This window comes from Neofelis nebulosa, chromosome 18 (assembly GCF_028018385.1).
Source record: "Neofelis nebulosa isolate mNeoNeb1 chromosome 18, mNeoNeb1.pri, whole genome shotgun sequence".
In the NCBI taxonomy this organism is placed as follows: Eukaryota; Metazoa; Chordata; class Mammalia; order Carnivora; family Felidae; genus Neofelis; species Neofelis nebulosa.
The window spans coordinates 44,688,086-44,710,978 of NC_080799.1; the positions used below are offsets into that span (position 1 = coordinate 44,688,086).

General features: G+C 64.1%; 1 protein-coding gene and 1 long non-coding RNA gene across 2 annotated transcripts; one reads left to right on the top strand and one right to left on the bottom strand.

Moving 5' to 3' along the window:
• Positions 1-6,163: 6,163 nt before the first annotated feature.
• On the top strand, positions 6,164-9,230 carry LOC131500775 (uncharacterized). Its single transcript, XR_009256454.1, has 3 exons — positions 6,164-6,502; positions 6,581-6,710; positions 7,678-9,230. It is a non-coding gene; the product is annotated as an uncharacterized LOC131500775 (long non-coding RNA).
• A 6,127-nt stretch (positions 9,231-15,357) lies between these two features.
• On the bottom strand, positions 15,358-20,192 carry SOX8 (SRY-box transcription factor 8). The gene is made up of 3 exons (XM_058710332.1): positions 19,608-20,192; positions 18,084-18,313; positions 15,358-17,349 (listed from the first exon to the last, which is right to left on the bottom strand). Exons 1-3 carry the CDS (start codon positions 20,027-20,029, stop codon positions 16,613-16,615), a joined length of 1,389 nt encoding a protein of 462 aa, XP_058566315.1. The 5' UTR covers positions 20,030-20,192; the 3' UTR covers positions 15,358-16,612.
• Positions 20,193-22,893: the final 2,701 nt, after the last annotated feature.

A 22,893-nucleotide genomic window follows, 5' to 3' on the forward strand; every position in this document is an offset into this window, starting at 1 on the left:
GCTGGCTGGCCCCCTCTCAGAAGACATTGTGAAGCCTCTCGGGTCTCCGCAGCAAACCCATTCATTCATTCATTCATTCGCTCGTTCATTCGAGGCTGACTTCCCTCTCTAACTAGGGGTGGTTGCTTCTGCACGAGACCACGAAAGATACTGCCCCGAGCCCCCAGCCCTGCCCCTGCCTCCAGACCCTGCCCCCAGACCCTGCCCCAGTCCCAGCCCCTGCCCCCAGCCCCTGCCTCCAGCCCCCAGCTCCAGCCCCTGCCGCTGTCCCCAGCCCCAGCACCTGCCCCCAGCCCTGCCCCTGCCCTGCCTCCAGCCCCCAGCTCCCAGCTCCCAGTCCCAGCCCCTGCCCACCATGGCGCTGCGAGCAGGCAAAGGAGAGTGGGGGGCTTTGTAACACGCTCAGCTCCGTTGCCCCCAGAAAGCAGGAGGAAGGAAGGTGGGAACAGAGAGACTTTGCCTCACTTCAGGCCATCCTACTAAGCTTGGGCCACCCTCACAGGGAGCAAGCCCTCCGTCTCCATAAGTAAGCAAGGGGGAACTGAGAAGCTGTTGGGTTCAGGAGGCCCCAGGGAGCAGGGGGAGCCGGGTGAACCTGGGGCCTCTCCAGGAGGCGCCCCGCCCCCTGCTCCGAGACGCCTGGGTCTGCAGCCTCGGGCCACGGCCCGCCGCCTCCCGCCCATGGCAAAGATGTGGAAAGAGGAGATGGACAGACCCAGGAAGCTGGGAACTTGACCGGACACACACGTCCGCCCTGAAGACCCAGCGCCCACCCAGAGGCCCGGCCGGCCATCCCACGACCCTGGGTTGTAACTGATTTCTCAGCTCCAACGCACACTTCGGGCCCGGATGACCACCCCCTAGCGAGGCCGTCCCTCCACAGCCGTCAGGGGCTGCTGCAGGGGCAGGGTCCGGACCAGCGGGGCACCCTTCGGGCTGGGCCCCTGGAGGCAGCGGGGAGGAGGCCACCCTCCGCTTACACACCTGAAAAGCATATTCTGCAAACTGAGCCTTAGGCAAATAAGGTAGGAAAATTCTCCCCCCTTGACTTTGGCAAAGCAAAACCAGGTGTGGGGGGTGGCAGGGCGCTCACCCAGGCCCCCCAGCCTCTACTCTGCCCCCAGTCCTCACCTCTGCCCCCAGCCTCCACCTCTGCCCCAGCCTGAGAGCTCTGTCCAGCCCAGGTGCCAGAGCCTCTGGCAGCAGCCCTGGGGTGGCTCTGCACGCTCCTTACTCGTGGCCTGGCGCCACCTTTGCTCTGCATCAATATTGACCCAGCCTGGGGGGCAGGGGCCTGCTGGCCCGCAGGGGGCTTGCAGTGTTGTTCACACGCGCCTGCCGCGCTCCCGGGCCCCTGAGATGTTTGTGGAGGGCTGTGAGCCACCCTGGAGCCCACGCAGAGTGGTCACATTTACATGGGGAAAAATAATGGGGCCTTTCTCCATGAAACGTCCATTCACGGCTTCTGGGGGGGAGAGAAGCCTTGGGACCAAAACCTCCCAGGAGTGTGAAACTCACCTTGTGCTCGCCTCGCTGCCGGGCAGGCGCGGAGCCAAAGGCGGAACGTTCCGGGGCCACCTCTCCCTGGCGGCTCCTCCTCCCCGCGGCCGTTCGCCCGGGGTTCCCGTGCCAAGGCCTGGACTGGGGGAGGGCCGGTCGTGGGACCAGCCACTGTGTATGTCCACGCTGTGCTCCGTGTAGACGGTGGTGTGGAGCCCCGATGGGCCACCCGCCCCCACCCCGGGAAGGGGCTGCTGGGTAGACATCCAGGGACACAGAAGCTTCTGGAATCTCTCCCGGAGCATGGCCACGGGCTGCCTTAAGTCACACTGCACTTGACCTGCAAATATTTTAATAAAATATTTAGTGGCTTCTGTCTGCTCAGGCCGCCAGACAAAGCACTACAGACGAGGGGCTTAAATAACAACCAATGTATTTCCCTACTCTTCTGGAGGCGGGGAGTCCGAGATCCAGGTGTGGGCAGGGCCGGCTCCTTCCGAGTCCCTGCGTGGTCTTCCCTGTGTGCCTGTGCCCAAATCTCCTACAGACACCCCAGTGACCTCTTTTACCTTACTTGCCCCATTAAAGGCCCTGTCTTCAAATGCAGTTCTGTTCGAGGAACCCTAACTAGGGGTTAGGGATTCTACATGGGGTTTGGGGGACACACTCGGCCCATGAGAGCGCCTGTCCCTAACCATCGCCCCCAGGTGTTGTGGGAATAATAATCACCCCCTGGGTGCTAGAGCTTTGCAGTTTGCAAACACCTCCAGATCCATTACCCCTTTGCCCTGATTTTCTCCCCCTGTCCCCAGGCCCAGAGATGAGGCAGGCAGATGGGACCTGGGACCTCCTGTCTGTTTGAATGTTGGGTTGGGAGGGGGGATGCATGCAAGATGCAGAGATGAGTTTTAAAAAAAATTTTTTAATGTTTATGTTTGAAAGAGAGACACAGAGTGTGAGCAGGGGAGGGGCAGAGAGCGAGGGAGACCCAGAATCGGAAGCAGGCTCCAGGCTCCGAGCTGTCAGCACAGAGCCTGACGCGGGGCTCAAACCCACGAACCGTGAGATCATGACCTGAGCCAAAGTCGGTTGCTCGACCGACTGAGCCACCCAGGCGCCCCTAGAGAGATGATTCTTAACTCTTTCCACCGCACAGGAGTCCTGATGCAGCACCTCTCTGAGCCTCAGTTTCCCCACCTATAAAATGCACTCGACCAGAGTCGCCGCCTGGAGACCAGAAGGCTGTGCCTGAGCAGAATGAGTGTCCTTCCTGTGGGTGGCCGCTGTCATCAGTGCCTGCAAGGTGACAGTGCAAGAAATCACACCCAGGGAGCAAAGGCGAGCAGAGGCTGTGTGGCCCCCCCCAGGGGCAGCTGCCCCCCCCCCACCGCAAGAGGCCTGAGTGATCAGTGCCGTCCCCTTGCCCCCCCGCAAGCTTCTTCTCCTCCTCCCCCGCCTTCCCCCTCAGGGGCCCACCCTGTGCCTGCCCGGCCCCCAGTCCCAGACACTCACCCGGGGAAAGCTGGGGACGGGGAAGCCTGCCTGAGACACCACGGCCTCCCAGAGCACCAGGGGCTGCTGCTCAGGCTGGCGCCTTGCTGGGGAACCGCGGACTCCCCGCTCCCCCTGGGGATCCACCAGCCTCTGGAGAAATGGCCCTCGGTTGCTGCTGGTTAACGAGGCGCGATCGCCAAGGAAGAGTGAAAAGGGATATTATGTGGGTGGACTTTCCAGAGGCTGTTTCCCTTGTGAGGCGTCCAGGTGTTGCTGTCTGGGGCGTGTGAGACTCTGGGTGACCGGCGGGCACTCCAGCCCCTTCTGGGGGCTGTGTCTGGGCTCCCGGCCCCGCCTGGCCCCTCCCAGACTCTGGCCCTGGACGCGCTTTCTTTCCATGGAGCCTGGAAAATCTCTCCGGGGCCTGCCCCTTGCTCGCAGAGTGGTATGTGATTCTGGGGGGAGGAACGAACCCCTGGGCCACACGGGCCACCGTGGATGAGTGTGGGGGCGTGTCTGCACTGCTCACACAGTGCACGGGGCCCTGGATTGAGGGCGAAGGGTCCCCAGGACGCCCACTGGGCTGTCACCCATGCCCCCAGGGAGGCCACCTGGCCTCCCACCGCCTCTTCTCCAAGCCAGCTTCTCCAGGAAAGGAGAGGGCCGTCCCCCCTCCTCACCGTGCACCCCCAGCATGGTCCAGGCCCCTGGACTCCACCTGCCGGGACTTGACAACGGCCTTTATTTCTCCAAACCCAAAGCTCCCCACCCCACCCCCCCAACCCAGCAGGGTGAGCCGGCCTCCACCACTTGGCAGAGGGAAGGTCTGAGCTTCAGGCCCTTCTCTGCCCTCACACGAAGTCTGCCTCCCACCCTCCGGGGCCCTTGGGACCTCACTCTGGCCTTTCCACTTTCTGGAAAAGGTCAGATTTGTCTTCAAGTGACCACCATGCAAACGGTCTGGATGAGTCACCCCCAACCGGAGTCATCTGCTGCGAACCGTTCTATTTTAATTCATTTTCTTCGTGGAGGTGAGATCCGCCGTTTTCAAGTGAGGGGTGCTGTGGCAGTTACTACTTTCACAGTGTCTGTGGCCATCGGGCGCATCAGGTTCCGGGACGTTTCCATCCCCCCTAAATACGACTCCGCCCCCATCCTCAGTCACCCGCCCACCTCTCCCCACCCGCGGCAGCTGGAAATCTGCTCTCTGTCTGCAGTTGCACACCGTGTGGCCTTTGGGGACTGGCCTCTGTCACCGAGCACGGTGTTGTCGAGGTGTATCCAGGCTCTACCACGCCTGTGGTCCAGGTGACAGCGCCTCACCCTATTCTGAGGGCGTGTGGCCAAGCCCCGTCTCTCTGTGTGGCTGGGCCCCACGCCTTCACCCCCCAGCCTGACCTCCGTCACCCTGCTCTCCCAGGACCACGCACGAGCCAGCCCGCGCCAGCCTCCACACTTGGCCCCGGCCCACACGTGGCCACCTCACACCCGGCCGTCAATCCCGTAGTGGTTCGTCCTGGAGGCATCGCCGGGCAGCCACGGCGGGGGTGATATCTGAGGACTGTGTGTATTTTACTAATTTTTAACAGCCCAGGTGTGGGGTGTCACAGGGTCCTGGGGAGGCTGTCCAGGGACCCTGATTTCCCATCCAGGGAGGTTGGTCCACATCTGTTGTCCTTCCCTTTGACGGGCACCGCCCCCCCTTTGCCCCCCATCACTCCAGAAGCTGGCTGAGCCAGGTGCAAAGGGGCCGTCTGTGTCCCCTCACCGAATTCGTCCAGGGCCCCGTGTGCGGGTGACGCACAGCCACCGGCCAGTGGCACGGAGAGGTGCGCCCAAGGCTTCGTGGAGGTGGGCGGAGCCAGGGAGGCCGTGCCCCCTGCCGGCTCCAGGGCCCAAGCCCGGTCTCTGCGTCCCCTCCCCCGCCACCCCTCACTCCACTTGAAGCTGATGTTTCTGCTGGCATTCCAGGGAAAATCAAATCCTCCCGGGTAGAAACGGCATCTGTCCAAATGAGTTTTCTGAGTCTGCTTTGACACACTTTGGGAAGCTCCAGGACAGAAAATATGGTTTTGATTTCGTGGAGCAGGCGCAGACCCCCGAACCCGGCCCACGTGGTCCGAGAGCTGGTCTCTCAGATTCTCCCCCAGACACGGCGCGTCACAGAGCGCGGCCCAGAGAGAGCTGAGCGGGAGCGTGCTGACAAGGGGCCTCTCTCCAGGGCCTGGAGCTCCTGTCCGAGGGCACTGCCCGCTCTGGTCCCGGCCTCGGAGAGAGTCAGGCCTCTGAACATGCACACGCACTTGTCAAGGTCACGAGAAACTCACGTTGGCAGACGACAACTTGAGAGGCCTCACCAGTCTCTGAAGCCTTGTGACCCAGGAGACCCCGGCTCCCCAGCGGCAGAACAGGAGGGACCCCTGCCCGGGCATGGGATCGGGGAGATACCACGTGCTCAGCTTGGGGAGTGGGGCCTCCAGCCTGCTGCCAGGCTGTGGGGTTTGAGTGGGGCCCCCCATCCCTCTGTTTGCTTGAAGGCCCTCGGCTGCTCACAGCTGCTGGTGGGCAGCTCCATGCGCCTGGCAAGAGGCGCTGGGGTCAGCAGGAACAAGAACAAACCCGCTGCTGCTCTCGTGGGACTTGCGATGTGCAGGTGGGGCGACCGGGCCCCATGTGGTCCCACCTGTTGTGGTGATCGCCGACAGAGACCTGAGCTGCAGAGGAAATAATCCGATGGGTTCGTCGTTTGGGGCAGTCTAGGAAGGCTTCTCGAAGGAGGTGGCATGTGAGCTGAGGATGAGAGGTGCTGGCCGGGGAGTGGCAGAGAAGCCTTGGGCCCCCGGGCCCAAGAGGCAGGGTCTCCGGGCAATGGCTGGGTGGGTGGCGGCCCCACGGGGCACACGTGTCCTTCATCTCACGGGCATCTTCCGGGGGCTGCCCCGCCTCAGAGCGGGCCACCAGCACTCATCACTCTAGCTTGCCTGCCCTTGGCTGCAAGGGACAGCGTTTTAATCCCTCTCCTCCGGCTCTTCTGGGTCCAAGCCTCTCCTCACTCAGGCAGACCCCCTGGCCACCCGCCCTGTACCTCCTTCCCTATCGGCTCCCTTACCCTCGAGGGCCCCAGACAGGCAGCACACGAGTGCCTGTTTCTCAGGTGGGTAAACTGAGTCTGTGCCTTCCCTGATGCACCCAGCCGGGGGCAGCCAGCAGGGACCACAGAAGCTGCTTCTAGCTGGGGCCCTTCCATCCCTCTGACCCAGCGTCCAGGATCGGCAGGCTGCATCTTGCAAACCCGAGCTTCAGAAACTCGGAATCAAGGAGGATCTGGCTGGGGACTCTTGGGGGCTCCGTGGGCTGTTTTGTAACGACAGAGGGAGCGCCTCGCCCACACTCCGGATCTGCCGCGCCCGCTGCCGCCCACGGACCCTGCGGAATTAGCTCGCAAATGGGAGGAACAGGTGACGGGCGCCTGCTCTGGGGACGTCAGCCCTCCCATCTCACACCCGAGGTGTGTGAAGCGGGAGGCGGGGGCGAGGGCCCCGAGACCCCATTGCAAATTAAGATGTACTTTGTCTCCTTTCCAAAGGCACCGGGCTGGCTGCGTCCCCGCTTTGCAAGAAAATGACTTCCCTGCCAGATGGGAGCAGGACGCCCACCTCCCCGCAGCTCCGGCGACAGAGCCCGCAGGATCCCACACGGCATGCATTCCTGAAGCGGTGAGAGCCCCCCTCAGCCTCGGCTGCCTGCAGCAGCGGGCCTGTGACATCCATTTCCCTGGGCGGGCAGGCGGGGCTGGGGCTGGGCCTGGGGCTGGGGAAGGAAATACTCCCGCCAGCGCTTCCTGCTCAGGTCGCCTGGCGTCCCTGCAGCTCCCGCGGGGCCAGGCGATCACGGTGGCAGGGGCTGGGCCAGTCGTGGTGTTCAGCAACACCCCCCCCCCCAGCCCCCTGCACCCTAAGGGGGCCTGCGGGCCCTTCCTGGCCTCGGGGCTGCCCTGGGCATCCCAGTGTGCCCACTGCCCTCCCGGGGGGGTCCAGCCAGAGTCCAGAGCCTCAGGTTCAGTCAACCTCAGGAACAGCCAAGAATGCTTCCTCTGTGGGCACGGCCAGTGTGCTCTTGCGGGCTGGCCACTGGCGGATGGGACCACTGGGGAGACAGAGCCCGGGAGGAAGTTCCCTTCCGATCGGCAGACACGGCAAGGGTCCCTTCTCCTTCCCCGAGAGAGCCAGACCCTGCGCCGTGCAGAGGGTGGCCAGGTGTGGGGCGCCCCGGTTACTTCAGCAGAGCCCCCAGCCCATCTCGCCCCCCGGGGCCTTGCCCTGCCCTGTCCTCTTCCCAGGGCTCGGCCTGGGGTCTCAGCCAGCAGGGGCACTGTGGAGAAAGCACAGACCTGTCAGGCCGTGTCCCCTCATGTATTAAATAGGGCAAAGACTGGCGCCAGCCCAGCAAGCCTCCGAACCCTTGCTGAGATCACGGCGGCTGGGCAGGGGCCGGGCCGGAAGCCCTCCATGCTCGGCTCGGCACCGAGGTCAGCCCATCTCCAGCCCCTTGCACACCTGTCTGCCCCCAGCCCAGATGCTGGGGTGCTCATGGCTTCCTGATGAGTGGATGACTTTCCAGCTCCTGGAGGATCTGGGGGCAGCTGTGAGTGGGTCCGTCTCCCTGTCCCCTCCTCCCCCTCAGTGGACGACAAGTGCTCCCGGTGCCCCAATAATTAACAAAAGGCCATCGTCGCTGCCGTGCACCTGCTTCAGGACGTTTTCTTCCCATGTGCTGAATAGAGAGGAACATTCCAGAATGTGGAACTTGGGGCACCTGGACCTCGAGTCTATGGAGAGACATTCTAGGGAGGTAGCTTTCCACGTGGCAGATCGGCATAACTCTGGACTGATTCGGGGAGAAATCTCCCAGAAGTGTTTTTCTCACTGCCCTGCCTTAAAAAACAAAATCACAACCCAAACAGAACCTTACGACTTCACATAAACGGAGTCTCGAAATGTCCTGTGTCTACGGGAGGCTCCACGTTGCCTCCACTCTCCTCACTGCTGAGTTGGATCCCGATGCGTGAAAGGTCATAGTTCGTCGATTTCCTTGAAGGGCAGCCTACAAGGAACATTCCAGCTCTGCCCATTTTGGATGAGTGTATACATGCCCGGGAGGAACCTGCAGCTTATAGGGCACCTGCGTGCCAGCTCGTTTGGAAACTGCCCTGAAGGGCGAGGCCCATGTCCTCTGCAGCGCTCCACACTCTCCCTCCCCCCTGTCAGCTCTGGCGACCCTAGCAGGTACCACACCTTGTGCGGGAGAGTTTGACAAACACCTCAGCTGCTTCTTGGTACCTGAAGGTCACGTTCGTCCGCGTTAGCCACTGCCGCCTGACGGGGACATCATAACCCCGAGCTTCCTGCCACGCGGCTGCTCTGCCCGCCTCTGTCTGTGCGGTTCTAGTTCTTTGAGAGGAGCAGCGCCGGACCCCATCTGATGCACGCACACCCTGGCGGCACCTTTATGCGCTCACGGGTTTGCTCATCCAGCAAACACTCACCGAGTGCCTGGCTGTGTCCAGGATGGCCCAGGTCATGGATGCAAGTTGGGTACAGCCACGGCCCTGACTTGGGGGGCACGCCGCCCATGTGGGGATGGGGTTGCCCTCCACTCGCTCCCCACCCACACCACAGACAGGCGCGAACCGTGTGGAACGTTCCACACCCGTTTACCAGGTGACTACCATCCCGGCTCTCTGTGACTGCCGGGGCCAGAACCGGAAATGCCCGGGCAAATTTTGTGTCAGTTGGGCACACTGCTCGCCAAGCCCTGGGACCCAGAGCTGTGAGGGGCTGCACCTGGGTCCAAGCCCACCAGCTCTGCCTGCCTGGGGCATGGCTCAGACCTGCCCTTGCGGCCCCTCGGTGCTGCCGCTCGCTCAGGACCAGAGAGAAAGGAGCTGGCCGCAGGGGTCCAGATGGATCCTGGGGGCTGAATGAAGACCAAAGGATGATGCTGTTTGCCAGGACCGACACTGGATGAGGGCTGAGGTCACAGGCCGCTGCTCAAGGACAAGCCTCTGTGGGAACATCTCACGAGATGCAGCTTCCACAGGAAGCCTCCCTGGCAGCCCGCAGAGCAGGCTGGGTCCCTGTATGGATTCCCAGTCTCTGCACTTGTCCTATGTGACCCTTTATTGCTCTCCAGGTCAGTCTCCCTCTCCTTTGAACCCTGTACCTGCTGTATGATGATCACTGGATGGATGAAAGGATGGATGGACAGATGAATAGATTGAATGGATGGATGGATGGATGGATAATGGAAGGATGGATGGATGGATGGATAATGGAAGGATGGATGGATGGATGGAGGATAGATGGATGGGTGCATGGATAGATGGGTGGATGGATAGGATGGATAGATGGATAATGGAAGGATGGATGGATGGATAATGGATGGATGGGTGGATTGATGGATGGATGCATAGATGGATGGCTGGGTGGATGGATGCATGGGTGGATGGAATGGAAGAATGGGTGGTAGGACAGATGAACAGAAGGACAGATGGATGAAGTAAAGGATAGGTGGATGGATGGATGGATGGATGGATGATGGATGGATGGATGGGTGGATGGATGCATGGATGGCTGGATGGGGATGGATGGGTGGATGAATGGGTGGATGGATGAATGGGTGGATGGATGGATGGATGGATGGATGGAAGGGGTTGGATGGATGGATAGATGGATAGAAGGGGATGCATGGATGGATGGAAGGGGATGGATAGATGTGTGGATGGAATGGAAGAATGGGTGGTAGGACAGATGAACAGAAGAACAGATGGATGGAGTAAAGGGTGGGTAGATGGATGCATGGGTGAGCAGATGGACAGATGGGTGGATGATGGAAGGACAGATAGAGCTGGTTGTCGTGGCTGGCAGGCCAACTCCCTGCGGAAGTGTGAGCCCTATCAGTTTAGCTCAACAGCAATGTTGGGTGATGTGTGTAGAGTGACCCTGTGCTACATACACCCGTGTGCATCCCCTGTCTTCCTGAGCACCGTTTCTGGGGAGATGGGCGTTCTTCTTCTCATGGACCACGGAGGCCGGAGAGGCCAGTAACCTGCCCAAAGCTGAGCATCCCGGGAAGCCCAAGCTCCAGGCATCAGGCAGTGTGTGTCAGGGTAAACTTTGACTCTGCCTTGACACTCTGTCCCTGTTGGGAAAAGGTGGGAGACTCGGGCTTCTAGAGCCAGAGTCACCCAGGCCCTCTGGCCACCTTCATCTCTCCCCCATTAGTGAATGAGTTCCTCAAAGGACTTGAGTGGCCTCAGGAAGTGGGGAGGAGGGGGGGCTCCCCTCTTCAGGGGTGATGCCCATGGCATCCTGGTCCGCCCAGGCTCACTCACAAGTTTGAGAGGGGACATCAGGCAGTGAGTTGCAAAGACAGTGACAGTGCTTCCCAGTGGTGAAACCAGACACTTGTCACCTGGAAACCAGTGTGGCCTCTGCTCCATGCAGCCTGACTTGGGGTGGAGCCCCCTCCACCCAGGGACGCCCAGCACTTGCCCTCTGCTGCCCGAGAGGCTGTCCTCTGGTCTCAGCGGCCCAGGGACAGCACTGGGACCCGGGCTGGCCACCCAACCCTATGTTCAAGTCCTGGAACAAGGGACTCATCTGTCAGTCGGGCCCCTCCAGAATGTCGTGCGGGCCAGAGGAGAGGATGCGGGCATAGCCCTGCTGAAGGCACTCCAGGTGTTGTGGCCCCGTCCTTTCACATCCCGCACGGGAAGGGTTGCTGACCGACTCAGCGACACGTTGCTTTTTCTCTGACGTTCTCATCACCCCTGGGGCGAGGGAGATCTCTCCCCACCTGTCTGGGATTTCTACCCCCACCCCCATCCATCCCTCGAAGACCCTGAGACCACAACCAAAGGGAGTCAGACGAGCTGCAAAGCAGCAGGAAACCAGGGAGGGGGCTCCGGCCGGTTTTCGAATCCAGCCCCCACCCCGTGGGCCAGGACTTGTGGGCAGCGGGACCCCCGATGAACTCCTACTTCACCGTCGCTCTTCTCTTGCCCTCCACCCGCTGAGGAACCCAGTTTTTCGGGGGGGCGGGGGGGAGGGGAGAGCCGGATCTGTGGGTGGTACTTTTCTCCTGGTGACGTCTGAATAACCATGACAGCGACTAAGGGTGGCGGAGCCTGGCTCCGGGAAGAGCTTCTTCTGGGTCTCCCCCTCTTTCCTCTCCCATTCCTCTCCTCCCCCCACCCCTGCCTTCTGCGTCTCTGGTCTCACAGTGTGGGGAGCACCCCCTGCCACCCTCCACCCCCGCCCCCCGAGCCAGGAAGTAGGGAGCAGAACACCCATCCCCACGTCCCCGCGCATCCAAATCTTTACTGCTGTGTCTGCCCACAAAAATTAATACGGCAATTTTGCCGTAGGTTCCCACCGCCCGCTTCGCCTCTGGGGACTCGGGCCGGCCCGGCCCGCCCCGTGGGCCACAATGGCAGCGCCCACAATGCCTGCACAGGGGCCGGCTGGTCGCGCATACAAAGCACCCGGCCCGGCCATTATCATTCCGGAGCCGAAGTCCACCCCAGCCCGTACCTCATCGGTCATTCAGCAGCCCTTAATGACTTGTCAGTTCCTTGCCCTGCCATTTTCTGTCTAATTAATTCTTTTATTGTGCACCGGATAAAGAAAGACAAAGGCCTCCCCGGCAATAATGATTCATTAAAATGCAGCGCCTTCGCCCGCTGCTCTTGGCCGCGCACCAGCCCGGCTGCTCTGCCCGGCCCGCAGGCGCTACCGCCGCACTCCCACCGGGCCGCGCGCCCCTTAACCCTTTGCAGGGACCGGCGGGCCTGGCGACGGGCCGCACGCCCAGCGTGGGGTGCCGCCCCGCCTCGGCTTTGGGGGACCTGGTGAGCGGGGCTCCCGCAGCCGCCCAGGCTGTTCCCGCTCCCGTCCTGTCGGGGAGCCTCTCGGAAAGGCCTCGGGAAGTGTCCTGCGCTTTCCCACGGCAGCCAGCCTCGGCGGGACTGAATTCTGGCCCCGGCCCCTCTGGGGAAGGCTGGGGCTGGTGCGGGTGCTGGTGGGGGGGTGCACACGGGACCCCCCCCCCCCAGGGCAGCCCAGCGTGGGTGGGGGAGGCAGGGGGGCTGCGCTAGGGGCAGCCAAGGCAACAGGTCACCGCGAGGGAAGGGAGCGAGGACCCCAGGGCTCCAGGGACAAGCCCGCCAGCAGGACGGGGCAGTGAGGGACCTGTCACGTGTCTGTGTGCTGGCCACGGCCATGCCGGCTTCATCGTCGGCACCTCGGCGAGGCCGTCACTGTCACATGGTCACGGGAGGAGGCACGTAGAGATCAGTGGCGAGTGGCAGAACCTCCAGCCACTGGGTCACAGCCAGGTCCTGACCTCACGGAGCGCCCCCAAACACCGCCGGGCAGCCAGGAGCCCCCAGGCCAGCAGGGAACGCAGGAGACGGGGAAACCCTCAGGGCCCCGATTCCCACTCTTCCTGGGACAGAAATGGGCTGGGGGTGGGCAGCGCTGAGCTCGCAGCTCCAGGAGGACCCTCACCTGAAGGCAGGGCCACGCCTCCCGTGTCTCCCCCTTTTGCTCCTTCCCTTCCCAACTTTTCTCCTCGGAAGGCTCCCGCGGCCCCCAGGGCGCCCCGGGGCCTCTACGGCCCCATCCTGGGAGGACTTGGTCTGCACATCTGCTCTCTCCAGGATGTAGGACCCCAAACGCAGGCACGCTTTGGCCCAGAGTGAGACAGAGGAGCAGACACCGGGTGGTTACACACGGCCCTCCCTTGGGAATGGGTCCTTATGAGTCCCGGGGGGGCAGCAGCTCTGACCCCCAGCCTTGGGGTGTGCACCTGGGGTCTCCCTAGGGGTTGGAGGAGGGGATCTTGCAGCACTGGCTCATGGTCAGCCCCAGTTTTCCATGAAGCCTGGTGGAATGTATCCCAGACAGGTGTCCACACAGGGTGCTAAAGACTTTAACGTCCAGTGGCCTGGAAACAAGTCGGTTCAGCCCTGCCGTGTGGCCCACGGCTCCTGCAGCCCTGGTCAGCCAGAGACGAGGTCCATAAAGGTCCTCTGTCCAGGGCTGACCTGGAGGCCCTGGGCCAGACACTGGGGGGGAAAGATCGGGGTCCATGCACCAGGCCACGACCCTGAGTCTCACACCTGCCCTGGGGTGCTGTCCCCTAAATGCGAAGCAGGCAGGGTGGGTGTGGAAACCGCCCCCCTCTCCCCTGGGCAGGCCTGAGGAGGGGGGCCCCGGGTCTCCCCCAGGCAGCGGCTCAGAGACACAGGCCTCCCCGGAGCTGACAGCCACGCCGGCCGTGAACTCACATCCAAACGGAAAGTCTGCTCCTGAAAGCCGATACGTCGTCCCAGGAAGAGCAATTATACGCAGAACCAGGAGGGGCTTTCCCAATCTATCAGAGCAGGGTCTGGGTCATAAACGCCCTTTCCCCTTTGTCTCTGAATAGGGCATTCTGTTCAGCTGAGGTCAGAGGCAACGCACTCAGCTCTGGGGAAGGAAATGAAAAATGAGGAACTTTTCCCGCCAGCTCGTCCCCAGGATGGGCCGACGGAGCACACTCAGTGGGAACTGGGCTCTGGACAAGCTTGGACTTGGGGCCCGGAGGGGTGAGGCCAGCCTTGTGAACAGTGTTGTCTGGGGGAGCTGGCTGGAAAAACCCTCAAGAGCCTGCGGACCAGGGCAGTCCCAGGGACCCCTCCCAGCTGCCCTGACCCCCGGGGGTGTCCGCCTCACCACCTCCTCACAAGGCCACTGGGGACCCAGATTTCGGGGAGCAGGGGCCCCGTGACCCCCAGAACGCTTGGCTGTGGGCTCAGCCTCCAACGTCTGAGAGTGCTGTGGAGGGGAGGCCACCAGCCTAGCCCCCAGGGAGGGGTGGGGCGTCTGGAGAGCAGAGGACACCGTGAGCTCAGACGCAGGGAACCCCCAGGGAGGCTTGCCTGGGGCACAGGGGCCAAAAGGGCCCTCACACCATCAGGTTGGTGGGAAGAGGGGCCGGGCCTCTGGGGAGTTAACACGCAGGAGCCCCTCCGAGTCCAAACAAACCTGGCGGGACCCCAGCCCTCGGGAACCTGGCAGGGCCCGAGTGTCAACCCCAGAGCGGCAACGGGGCGGCCTCACTCCCTCCATCAGGGAGCCGGCTGCAGGGGCTTTCCTTGGTTTGGGGTGTCCACGTGAGAGCCTGGAGGCCCATATGGACCCGGACGGCCCTTGGCTGGATGCGGGATGTGCTGGACTGGCTCCACAGGGGCATCCGTGAGCCTGGCTTGCAGCCCCCTCCCAGACCCCGCCTCGCCCCGGAGGCTTGGCACGCCCCAGACCTCACGAACCCTCGTAAATCCGGGCAGCTCTTCCCAAACACTACTCTTGGCAGGCCCCGGACGTGGCTCTCCAGCGCGGGGTGAGGGACGCGCCCTGGATCGCAGCCACGCGGGCGGCTGGCAGACGAGGGGACGGGAAGGGCGCCCCCCTACCCGGACCACCCCGTTAAAATCACAGAGGGAGTTGCTTCAAGCAGCTGGCTTCTCGCGAGAAGTGTAAGCTTCCTCTCGGGCCCGGAGATGCCCCAGAAGCACCTGCAGGGCCTGGAGGTGGGTGCCCCCAGCCCCACGCAGCCCCTGAACCAGCTGCGGGGAGGCCCGGCCAAGGGGTGAGGCTGCCCCCTTGCTTGCGGTTGCCCCCCACAACCATCCCTCCCTGCAGACACTCGGCCAACCAGACGGCCCTGCCTGGTTCCCGTTCACCCAGCTCCCAGCTTGGCTCCGTGCCAGCGCCCGAAAAATGCCGCCAGCCACCCAGAAACCGGCTCTGGGATTCGCCTGGGAGGAAACCATGGCCCCGAATCTGGACCCGCTTTGCCTACTGAATAGGCCCCTGGGGAAAGAAGACACTGGCGGCATGGCCGGCTTCCTGGGGCCTCTGAGATCCGTTCAAATCCAGACACAGCCCCTGCAGGGGGCGGGGGGGGGCGGGCCTGGCTGTGCCCCAGGGTTGAAGCGTTGTCTCTGCCTTCCATGGGGCTCGGGATGCCCACATCCTCTGAGGAGGGCTCGGGGTAGACTGCACTCCTGCCTCCGCCAAGGCCCTCGACCCAGACCCCGTTCTCGCGGAGCCCCCGTCCGCCAGGCTTACGGAAAGCAACACACAAAACGCAGCCTGAGTAGATAAAAAGCTTTTTTTTTTTTTTTTTAATTTTACCAAATTGGTCTGTACAAAAGTTAGCGTTGCTTGGTCAGAAAGTAGCCGAACACAGCAGGTAAGTGACAGCGGAAGCCCAAACTCCACGCGGAACAACGGATTTTGCATAAAAATGAGTTTGCTGTAGTTCCCTGCCCCCACCCCCAGAAAGAGATATGCAAAACAAATTCTTTTTTTTTTTTCTAGAAAAAGGTAGGAAAAAGTAGAAAAAGTAAAAAGAAGCAACTTCTCGGATGTCTTCAAATGTACAAAGTTTTAAAGGCACAAGTTTCCATGAAGTAGGCGATTACCGTTGGTCGGCACGCAGCGCAAGCAGGTACGCGTCAATCGGGTATTATTCGTCTAAAGCTAAGACTCTAAACACTTAGTGGAGAAGGTTTTAGTTTCACAGCTTGTAGGTGGCGTCTGGGTCCTAAGAGCCGAGATTAATGTGCCTCTCCAGCCACCCCGTCCCCGGCTTGGCACCGTTGTGAGCAGGGGTGGAGCCCAGGGACACCCATGCCCTCTAAGCCTCGACCTCACACGGGTGCCACGGCACCCCCAACCCGGGCACAGACACTACGAGGCAATCCCTTCTCCCCGCTCAGGGTCCCGGCCACCTCCCCGGGGCCTGGAGCCCCAGGGCCCCCACCCGACGCGTCCTCCTGGCCCTGGAGCTCAGCAACCCGGCCTCCGTTTTGTCTGAAATCCTACTTTCTGCACAAATTACTTAATTAAAGATAAAATAATACAGAACATAAATACGTTTCAACAGCTTCCAAAACAAATCGAACGTGTTTAAGCTTCAAAGACAAAACTTAAAAAATAAAATAAAATAAAACGAGGGAAGCGTTAGTCCCAGCCAAACCTCGCTGGGTAGAGCCTGCGTTGTGGGAGCCCCTCTCAGCTGACGGGCTGGTCCCGAGAGGTGTGCTCCCACAGACGCATTCTCGCCAGGCTGCGGATGCCACTGGTCCCGTGGGCTCCCGGCGCGAGGCTGGCGGGGACCCGGGAGACGGGCGGCCGGAGACCCCGCGCCTCGTCCCTCCTTTTTGTTTTGTGCTGTGGCTGCCTCGGGTCCACTGAGATGCAATCCCAAGGGGCTGCTGTCTGCAGGGAAGCGGGCCCGACGGCCGTCCCCCGCGCAGTCACCAGTCACCGCCAAGAGCGAGCGACAAGGAAAAGAGGGCTTTGTTGGCCGAAGGGAGCGGGGAGATCTGGAAGCAACGGGGCGTCGGGCTCCAAGCGTGGCTGCCCGCAGACGTCAGCAGGCCCTTGCCCGGAGCCACCGTCTCTTCTCCCTCTGCACCCCTTCCGGAAGACCCGAGGCTCTGTCTTTGCTGAGATGAAGGTTCTCCCTCTCCGACGCCAGTCCCCCCCCACGGGCCACGGCGCCCTCAGGGTCTGCTCAGGGTAGTATACACAGGCTGGTCCCAGTTGCCGGGCGGGCTGTGGGCGGGCGGCACGGAGAGGCCGCTGAGCAGGGGCGAGGCGTAGGGCCGACGGGAAGGGTGGAAGTAGGGGCACTGGTAGAGGCTGGACGGGCAGCCGGGGTACGGGCTGTAGTAGCTGGGGGCCTGCAGGTCGGCGTAGTCGCACTGCGAGCTGGCGAAGGAGCTGGCGGCCGCGGCCGGGGCCGCCGTGGTGACGCTGGCCTGGCCACTGTAGGAGCCGTAGTCGGCGCGGCCCGGGGAACCGTGCGACTGGTCGCCGTAGTGGCTGGGGCTCAGCTGCTCCGTCTTGATGTGCGGCCGCGGGGGGCCCGTCTCGGTGGGCGACGCCGAGGCCGACGGGGCTCCCTTGTGGGCCCACACAGGGGACGCCCCGAGGCCGGCTGCCCCGGAGTGTGAGTAGGAGGCGCCCCCGTAGGAGCCGGCGGCGGGCTGGCCGGGCTCCGCGGGCAGGGCCGAGTGGCCGTTGAGGGGCAGGTACTGGTCGAACTCGTGCACGTCGAAGGTGTCCATGTTGCCGATGACCTCGCTGCTCAGCTCTGAGATGTCCACGTTGCTGAAGTCGATGTTCTGGCGCCCGCTGTCTGCCAGACGGCGGCCTTCCGGCTTCAGCTCCGGCTTGCCCCCGTGGTGCAGGTCCGTCTTGGGGGTGGTGGGCGGGGTGGGCGGCCCGTGGGTCTGCCCTGGGGACAGAGCACATTTCAGGCATGAATGCCCCTTCTGTGGGGGGCCGGCCGGCTGGCGACGCACACCCAGGAGGAAAACCAGCCCGCTGACTGCCACAGGTAGAAATCAACGGCTTTTTGTTTCTGTACGTTTCCCAGAAATTCCAGCAGAGCCAGACCCAGACCTCACTGCTCGGCCGAGGAAATTCCGCTAAGCGCTGTTCTGCAGGAAGAGCTGGGCCACGGAGGCCCCCACCCCTACCCCAGAAGACCAAGATGGGGGAAAGGAGAGGAAGTGCCCGGCCCCTTGCACGTGACCACAAGGCCACGCACACAAAGCTCACTCTCCCCCAGGCTCACGGCAGTAGCCAGCTTCCCGGGGACTGCTCGGCTGGCCGGGCTCCCCCCCAGCCCGTCTGATCTTGAGGCTGGGCTGCTGACCACCGCACAGGGGCCACGAGTGAGTGCTGGGTCAGCACCCGCAGAAAGGCCAGGGGAAGCAGAAACGCCTCCAGGCGGAGCAGAAAACGCCCACGTCATGCGGCACCCGACCAGGGAAAAGTTGTGAGGACGTCAGGGCTCAGAGGGGGCTAAGCAGACCCCCGTGTGCACGGGGGACCTTGGGGCGACGCGGACACCAGCCCTGGGAGCGAGCCCCTGCTCCCCACCTCACTGCGCATCTCCCAGCGGATGCCAGACCCCCCACTTCTCCCGCTGGGGCAGGCAAATGCTGTGGGGCCCCAGGCGCCCACCTGTGTGGTCGCCGTGGTGGTGCGCGTCACCGAGGCCCCCGTCCGCCTTGTACACGGCACCGCTGGGATGGGGGCCCAGCTCGGCTCCGGAGTCAGAGTCGCCCTGGCCTGCTTTCACGCTCTTCCTGCGTCGCGGCTGGTACTTGTAATCCGGATGGTCCTTCTTGTGCTGGACCCGTAGCCGCTCCGCCTCCTCCACGAAGGGGCGCTTCTCACTTTCGCTCAGCAAGCTGCAGCACCAAGGGCAGGGGTGGCACGGTGAGGGCACCCACGCCGCCCCCCCCCCCGACGCCCACAGGGAGGCCTGTGTGTGCTCCCGCACTTCGGCAGGCACCAGGCGGGCGCCCCCCTTTCTGAGGACGGGGGCTCGGGCCAGAGAGGACTTCTGCTGAGGGTCAAAGGAACGTGCTGGAACGAAACCCAAAGCTTTCCATCTCCATCATCTTCTTACTTCCCTCTGCCCCCAGACTGTGTAAGTCCCCTCCCTTTGGGGCTTTCTAAGGCAGGCGGGGGAGGAGGCAGAACCCAGCTGAGAACACACGAGGATCAAACGAGGCTTCCCGGGAACGAGGGAACGAGCAACGAGCGGGGAGGGACTCCGTGGGCATCTGGGCTTCCCAGACCTCCGGGAACACTGGCTAAACCGGTGGTCCTCGCTGAGGCTCACAACACACGCCGGGCCCCTCAAACCCTTCCAGGAGCTCACCTCCAACTGCCTGTGGGCCAGGGCACAGAGGACATCCGTGCGAACTCCCAGGGCCCGCTCACGAGGAGAGGAGCAGGAGACGGGAACCGGCGCCCGGAACCCAAAGCCATCCATGTGAACCCAAGGAGACCCCCCTTGGTGGGGACGGGCTGCTCTGAGCAGCAAGCAGCCCCGCTGTGGCCCTACTTTCTGCGCAAGCGTCCGGTTCCACCATGCCCAAGTGAGCACAAAGCATGCTTGTGCCCGACCACTCTTGCATCCCCAGGATTTCCTTGCCGAGGGGCGCAGCGCGGGCAGGCGATGGAGCAGCTGTCGGGAAGGTGCCCGAGGGGCAGACATGCACCCCCTCCGTCTGCCTTGACTTCTTGCACATGGCGGTCAGAGTGGAGGGGAGCCCTTTAGAAAGAGGGGCGCCTCCAGCCAGCACCCCCTCGCCTGACACCGTGTCCCGCTTCTGGACAGAAGCTACCTTTCCTCAGGGAGGCACAGGCCTCGGGCTTGGGGGCCAATCCCAGGTGGGGTCCCCCTCTCCGCAGGCTGTTGGCGGGAGGGAGTGCGCTAGGGCTTGCGTGCTCGCCCTGCAGCCCTCTGTGGCCCCGACCACCTGCGTACCCCGGGGGGGCGGGGGGGGGGCAGTCAACGCGGCCGGAGGGCGGTTGTCCGCTGGAACTCGCCCTGGGAACAGCCACTGGGAGCAGAGCCGAGGCCGGGCGTGGGGCCACCTCCAGAGCCCCTGCGAACCCCAGGACCCCCTCCGGCCCGCCCGCGCGGCTGGGGCTCCCGTCCCCGCCCCCGGGGCCTGGGGACCGCGCACTCACCGCCACAGCTTGCCCAGCGTCTTGCTGAGCTCCGCGTTGTGCAGGTGCGGGTACTGATCGGCCAGCTTGCGGCGCGCCGCCTGCGCCCACACCATGAATGCGTTCATGGGCCGCTTCACGTGAGGCTTGGCCTTCAGCGCGCCGCCGCCACCGCCGCGCACCGGCATGGGCACCAGGCTCCAGTCGTAGCCCTTGAGCACCTGCGACACGGCGTCGCGGATGCAGGCCGGGAAGCGTTCGTCCGCCGCCTCGGCCGCGTCGCCCCGGCCGCCGCCCCCCGCGCCCACCGCGCGGCCCAGGCCCTCGGAACCGGCAGGCGACGGCGGCGCATCGGAGTCCGAGTCCTCCACGTGCGACATGGAGCTGGCGGTGCCGGACGGGCTGCAGGGCGGCTGGGCACGGGCCTCGCTCATGTCCAGCATCGGGGCCGCGCGCGGAGGGGCGCGCACCGGGACCCGTGGGGCCGCTGCTCGGGCTGCGCCGCGGCCGCTCTGGGACCCGAGGTCGCCGCGCGGTGGCCCGACCTGCGTGCCCCCTCCGCCGCCGCCGCCACAGCCCGACCCCGGCCCCTCCGCTGCCGCCGCCGCCGCCGAAGCTCCGTCCCGGCGGAGGACCCGCAACAAGTTTCTTTAAGTGGCGGCCGCGAGGCTCCGCCCCCTGCCCGGGTCCCCATTGGCCCGCGCGCGCCCCGCTGCCCCCGGGGGGCGGAGCCCGGCTGCCCGCCCCTCCCCCACACAAAGAAAGTGTCGCGGTTCCCTCTGCGCCCCCGCGCGCCCCTCCCGGCACCGCCCCGCGCCGCGGGCCCCCTTTCCAGCAGGGGCGGGGAGGAAAAGGGGTCTGGGACCCGGAACGGCGGGGCGCTCCGGGTGCCTCTGCCGGGCGCGCGGCGGCTCCTGCGCGTCCCGCCCTCGGCCCCCTCGCCCAGCCCGAGAAAGCCCGCTCCGCAGGGAGGCGGGTCAGCCAGCGCCTCGCCACAGCCGGTCCTGAGCCCCGACGTCTCGCCCGCAAACCCGAGGCGCCGGGGTCAACTGCTGCCAGCCCGCGGCCCCGGGCAGGGTTGGCTCGGCCGCGTAGCTTCAAAGCCCGGGCTTCCCGCCCGCAGGGCCGGCGCGCCGGACAGGATCCTCCAGCGCGCCCTGAGTTTGCGCGCCGCGCACGTCCAGGTAAAGCGCGCCCGAAGGCCGCGCCCCGAAGCTGGGCGATCCCTGGTCCCCCGCCCTGTCCTTGTGTGAGCGGAGAAGGCGCGGGCGGGGGCGCGGCCCCAGGAACCAGGCAGCGGAGGGGGGGGGGGGCGGGAGCGATGGGCAGGGACTGGGCTGACCCTAGCTGCGAGTCCCTGGGGCCGCCCGGCGGATGGCGTGGCCGGACGCGGGGGCCTCGGGCCTTCCGGGCGTGACCCGGAGCGGGGGGGGGGGGGGGGGCAGCGCCGAGGCCGTCGGGCGGGCGGCCCTGGGTGGTCTGGAGAAGTGAGGGCCGCCTCGGGCGCCTGCAGTGGAGGAGATGGGAGCGCCAGCCAGGAGGGAAGGGGGTGGGCTGTGCCGCCCGGCTTGGGGCGGCGGGGTCGGAGAGGGGACATTTCTCCGGACGCTAGCGCCGGGCCGCGGCTCCGAGTCCCCGCCCGAGGCCGCCCCCGCGAGTTGGCCTTGGGCCTGCCAGTCCCCGAGGACGGCTCAGATTCTTTCGCCAAACCCGCCGGGAGACGATGGACCGGCCGCCCAGAGCTTCGCCACAGGCCCTCGGGTGGCCGAGTGGGAACACGTGCGGCTGCGAGCTTGTGGCCCGCGCGCCCTCAGTGACCCTAGGCAAGGGAGCCGGGTCCCCCAGGCGCGCGCCCATCTTCGGAGTTGTGGATGCCTGGGCCAGTGGCGGCCGCAGCGGAGGAATAACGCCGCCTCTCCGTCTCTCCCGCAGCAGAAGGCGCTGGTCTGTTACCAGAAAACTCCGAGTCGAAAGTTAGTGCGTGGGTCCGGCTGAAGCATCTCTCTTGTGCACCTTTTCCAACTTAGGGGCCGCCATCGCACCTCTGACCGCGTACGTCCCACCCCCCCACCCCCCCCAGACACCCTCTCCCCCAGCCCCTGCCCCCCTGGGTTGCAGATTCTTCAGAGAAGAGGTTTCATACCTGGGCCAGCTGCCCGTCTAGGGACGTAGGCTTCACCTCACGGGCCCTGGGGCTGTCCAGGGACCCCACAGCCCTACATCTAAAACATGCAGGTGCCTGTGTGGGGACACCTCAGGGCCTAAGAGGGAGGGGGGGTGCCTGCCTGCCCAGATTTTTTGCCACTTGCAGGTGACCCCAAGGTGCTCCTTTTTTTTTTCTCAGTGGGCTTTGCTGCCCAGGGAACCTGATCTCCTGCCTTATGGGAAAGTGCCACTGGGGGTGTTGCATCTAAGGGGAACAGCCCTGGGGGCGGGGGTCACCTGATGGCAGAGGCAGAGGCTCTGGGAGTGGTCTGTCCTCTTGCCTCCTGTCCTGTGTCTGGTCTCCTTTTGCTCTGTCACCTGCCAGGGAACACCCTTACCTACTGGCCTGTGCTGGCTTCCCCTCAGAGGTCCTGCCCTCCACTTGGGGTCCCCACTGTGCAGTTGGAGGACTCAGGGAGGGCCCAAGGGGAGGTTTCCTGGGGGCACCCGCTGAACTTGAACTTACTGCCCCCTGCCAGTGCAAGCAGGAGTTTCATGGAGTGTCGAGGCTGACGGACCTGGCCCAGACTCTCCTTCTCTCCCCCCTCCATGCCCCGCCCCACCCCATCCCTCCTTGCACCCAGTGTGACATTGGGCACCATGTCTGGGTTTTCATGAAGAGCCCTGCTTTTCCAAGGACGATGAAACCTGGGGCTGCACTGGGGACACCAGGTAAGGTAGCCTCTCCCTGCTTCCTGCCGGCCCACAGAGAGTCACGGACAGGTGGCCACTGGGATCCTCGGAGGGTAGAGGCCGGGCTGGGGGAGTGCCAAACGCAGGTCACACACTGGTGCGGGGTGTGTGGTCCTAGGACCCACCCTCATGTCCCCTGGGCTGCACTGAGCACCCTGGGGGTTGGGAGGGGCGCCGGTGAGCACCTGTCATTTACGTGCAGCCCACAGCTCCCGCAGAATGGTTGGGGAGGCGCCTATCCTGCCAGGCCTTGACCCCCGGCTGGCCGAGAGCATACGTGTGCACTTCCCCACAAGGCGGCACCCAGGTGCCAGCTCGTCAGCCCAGGGCCGGCCGCACACACATGGGGTGGCTTCCAGGAGTGCCCCACAGCCTCCTGGCCTTCTGGAAGGCCTGTAATACTTGCTAG

Bases quoted from the DNA above. Each gene is read 5' to 3' on its own strand.
- SOX8 (XM_058710332.1), bottom strand. From the start codon at position 20,029: ATGCTGGACATGAGCGAGGCCCGTGCCCAGCCGCCCTGCAGCCCGTCC. The intron at 18,314-19,607 runs GTGAGTGCGCGG...TTGGTGCTGCAG, and splicing joins ACGCTGGGCAAGCTGTGGCG to CTTGCTGAGCGAAAGTGAGA. The intron at 17,350-18,083 runs GTGGGCGCCTGG...CTCTGTCCCCAG, and splicing joins CCACCACGGCGACCACACAG to GGCAGACCCACGGGCCGCCC.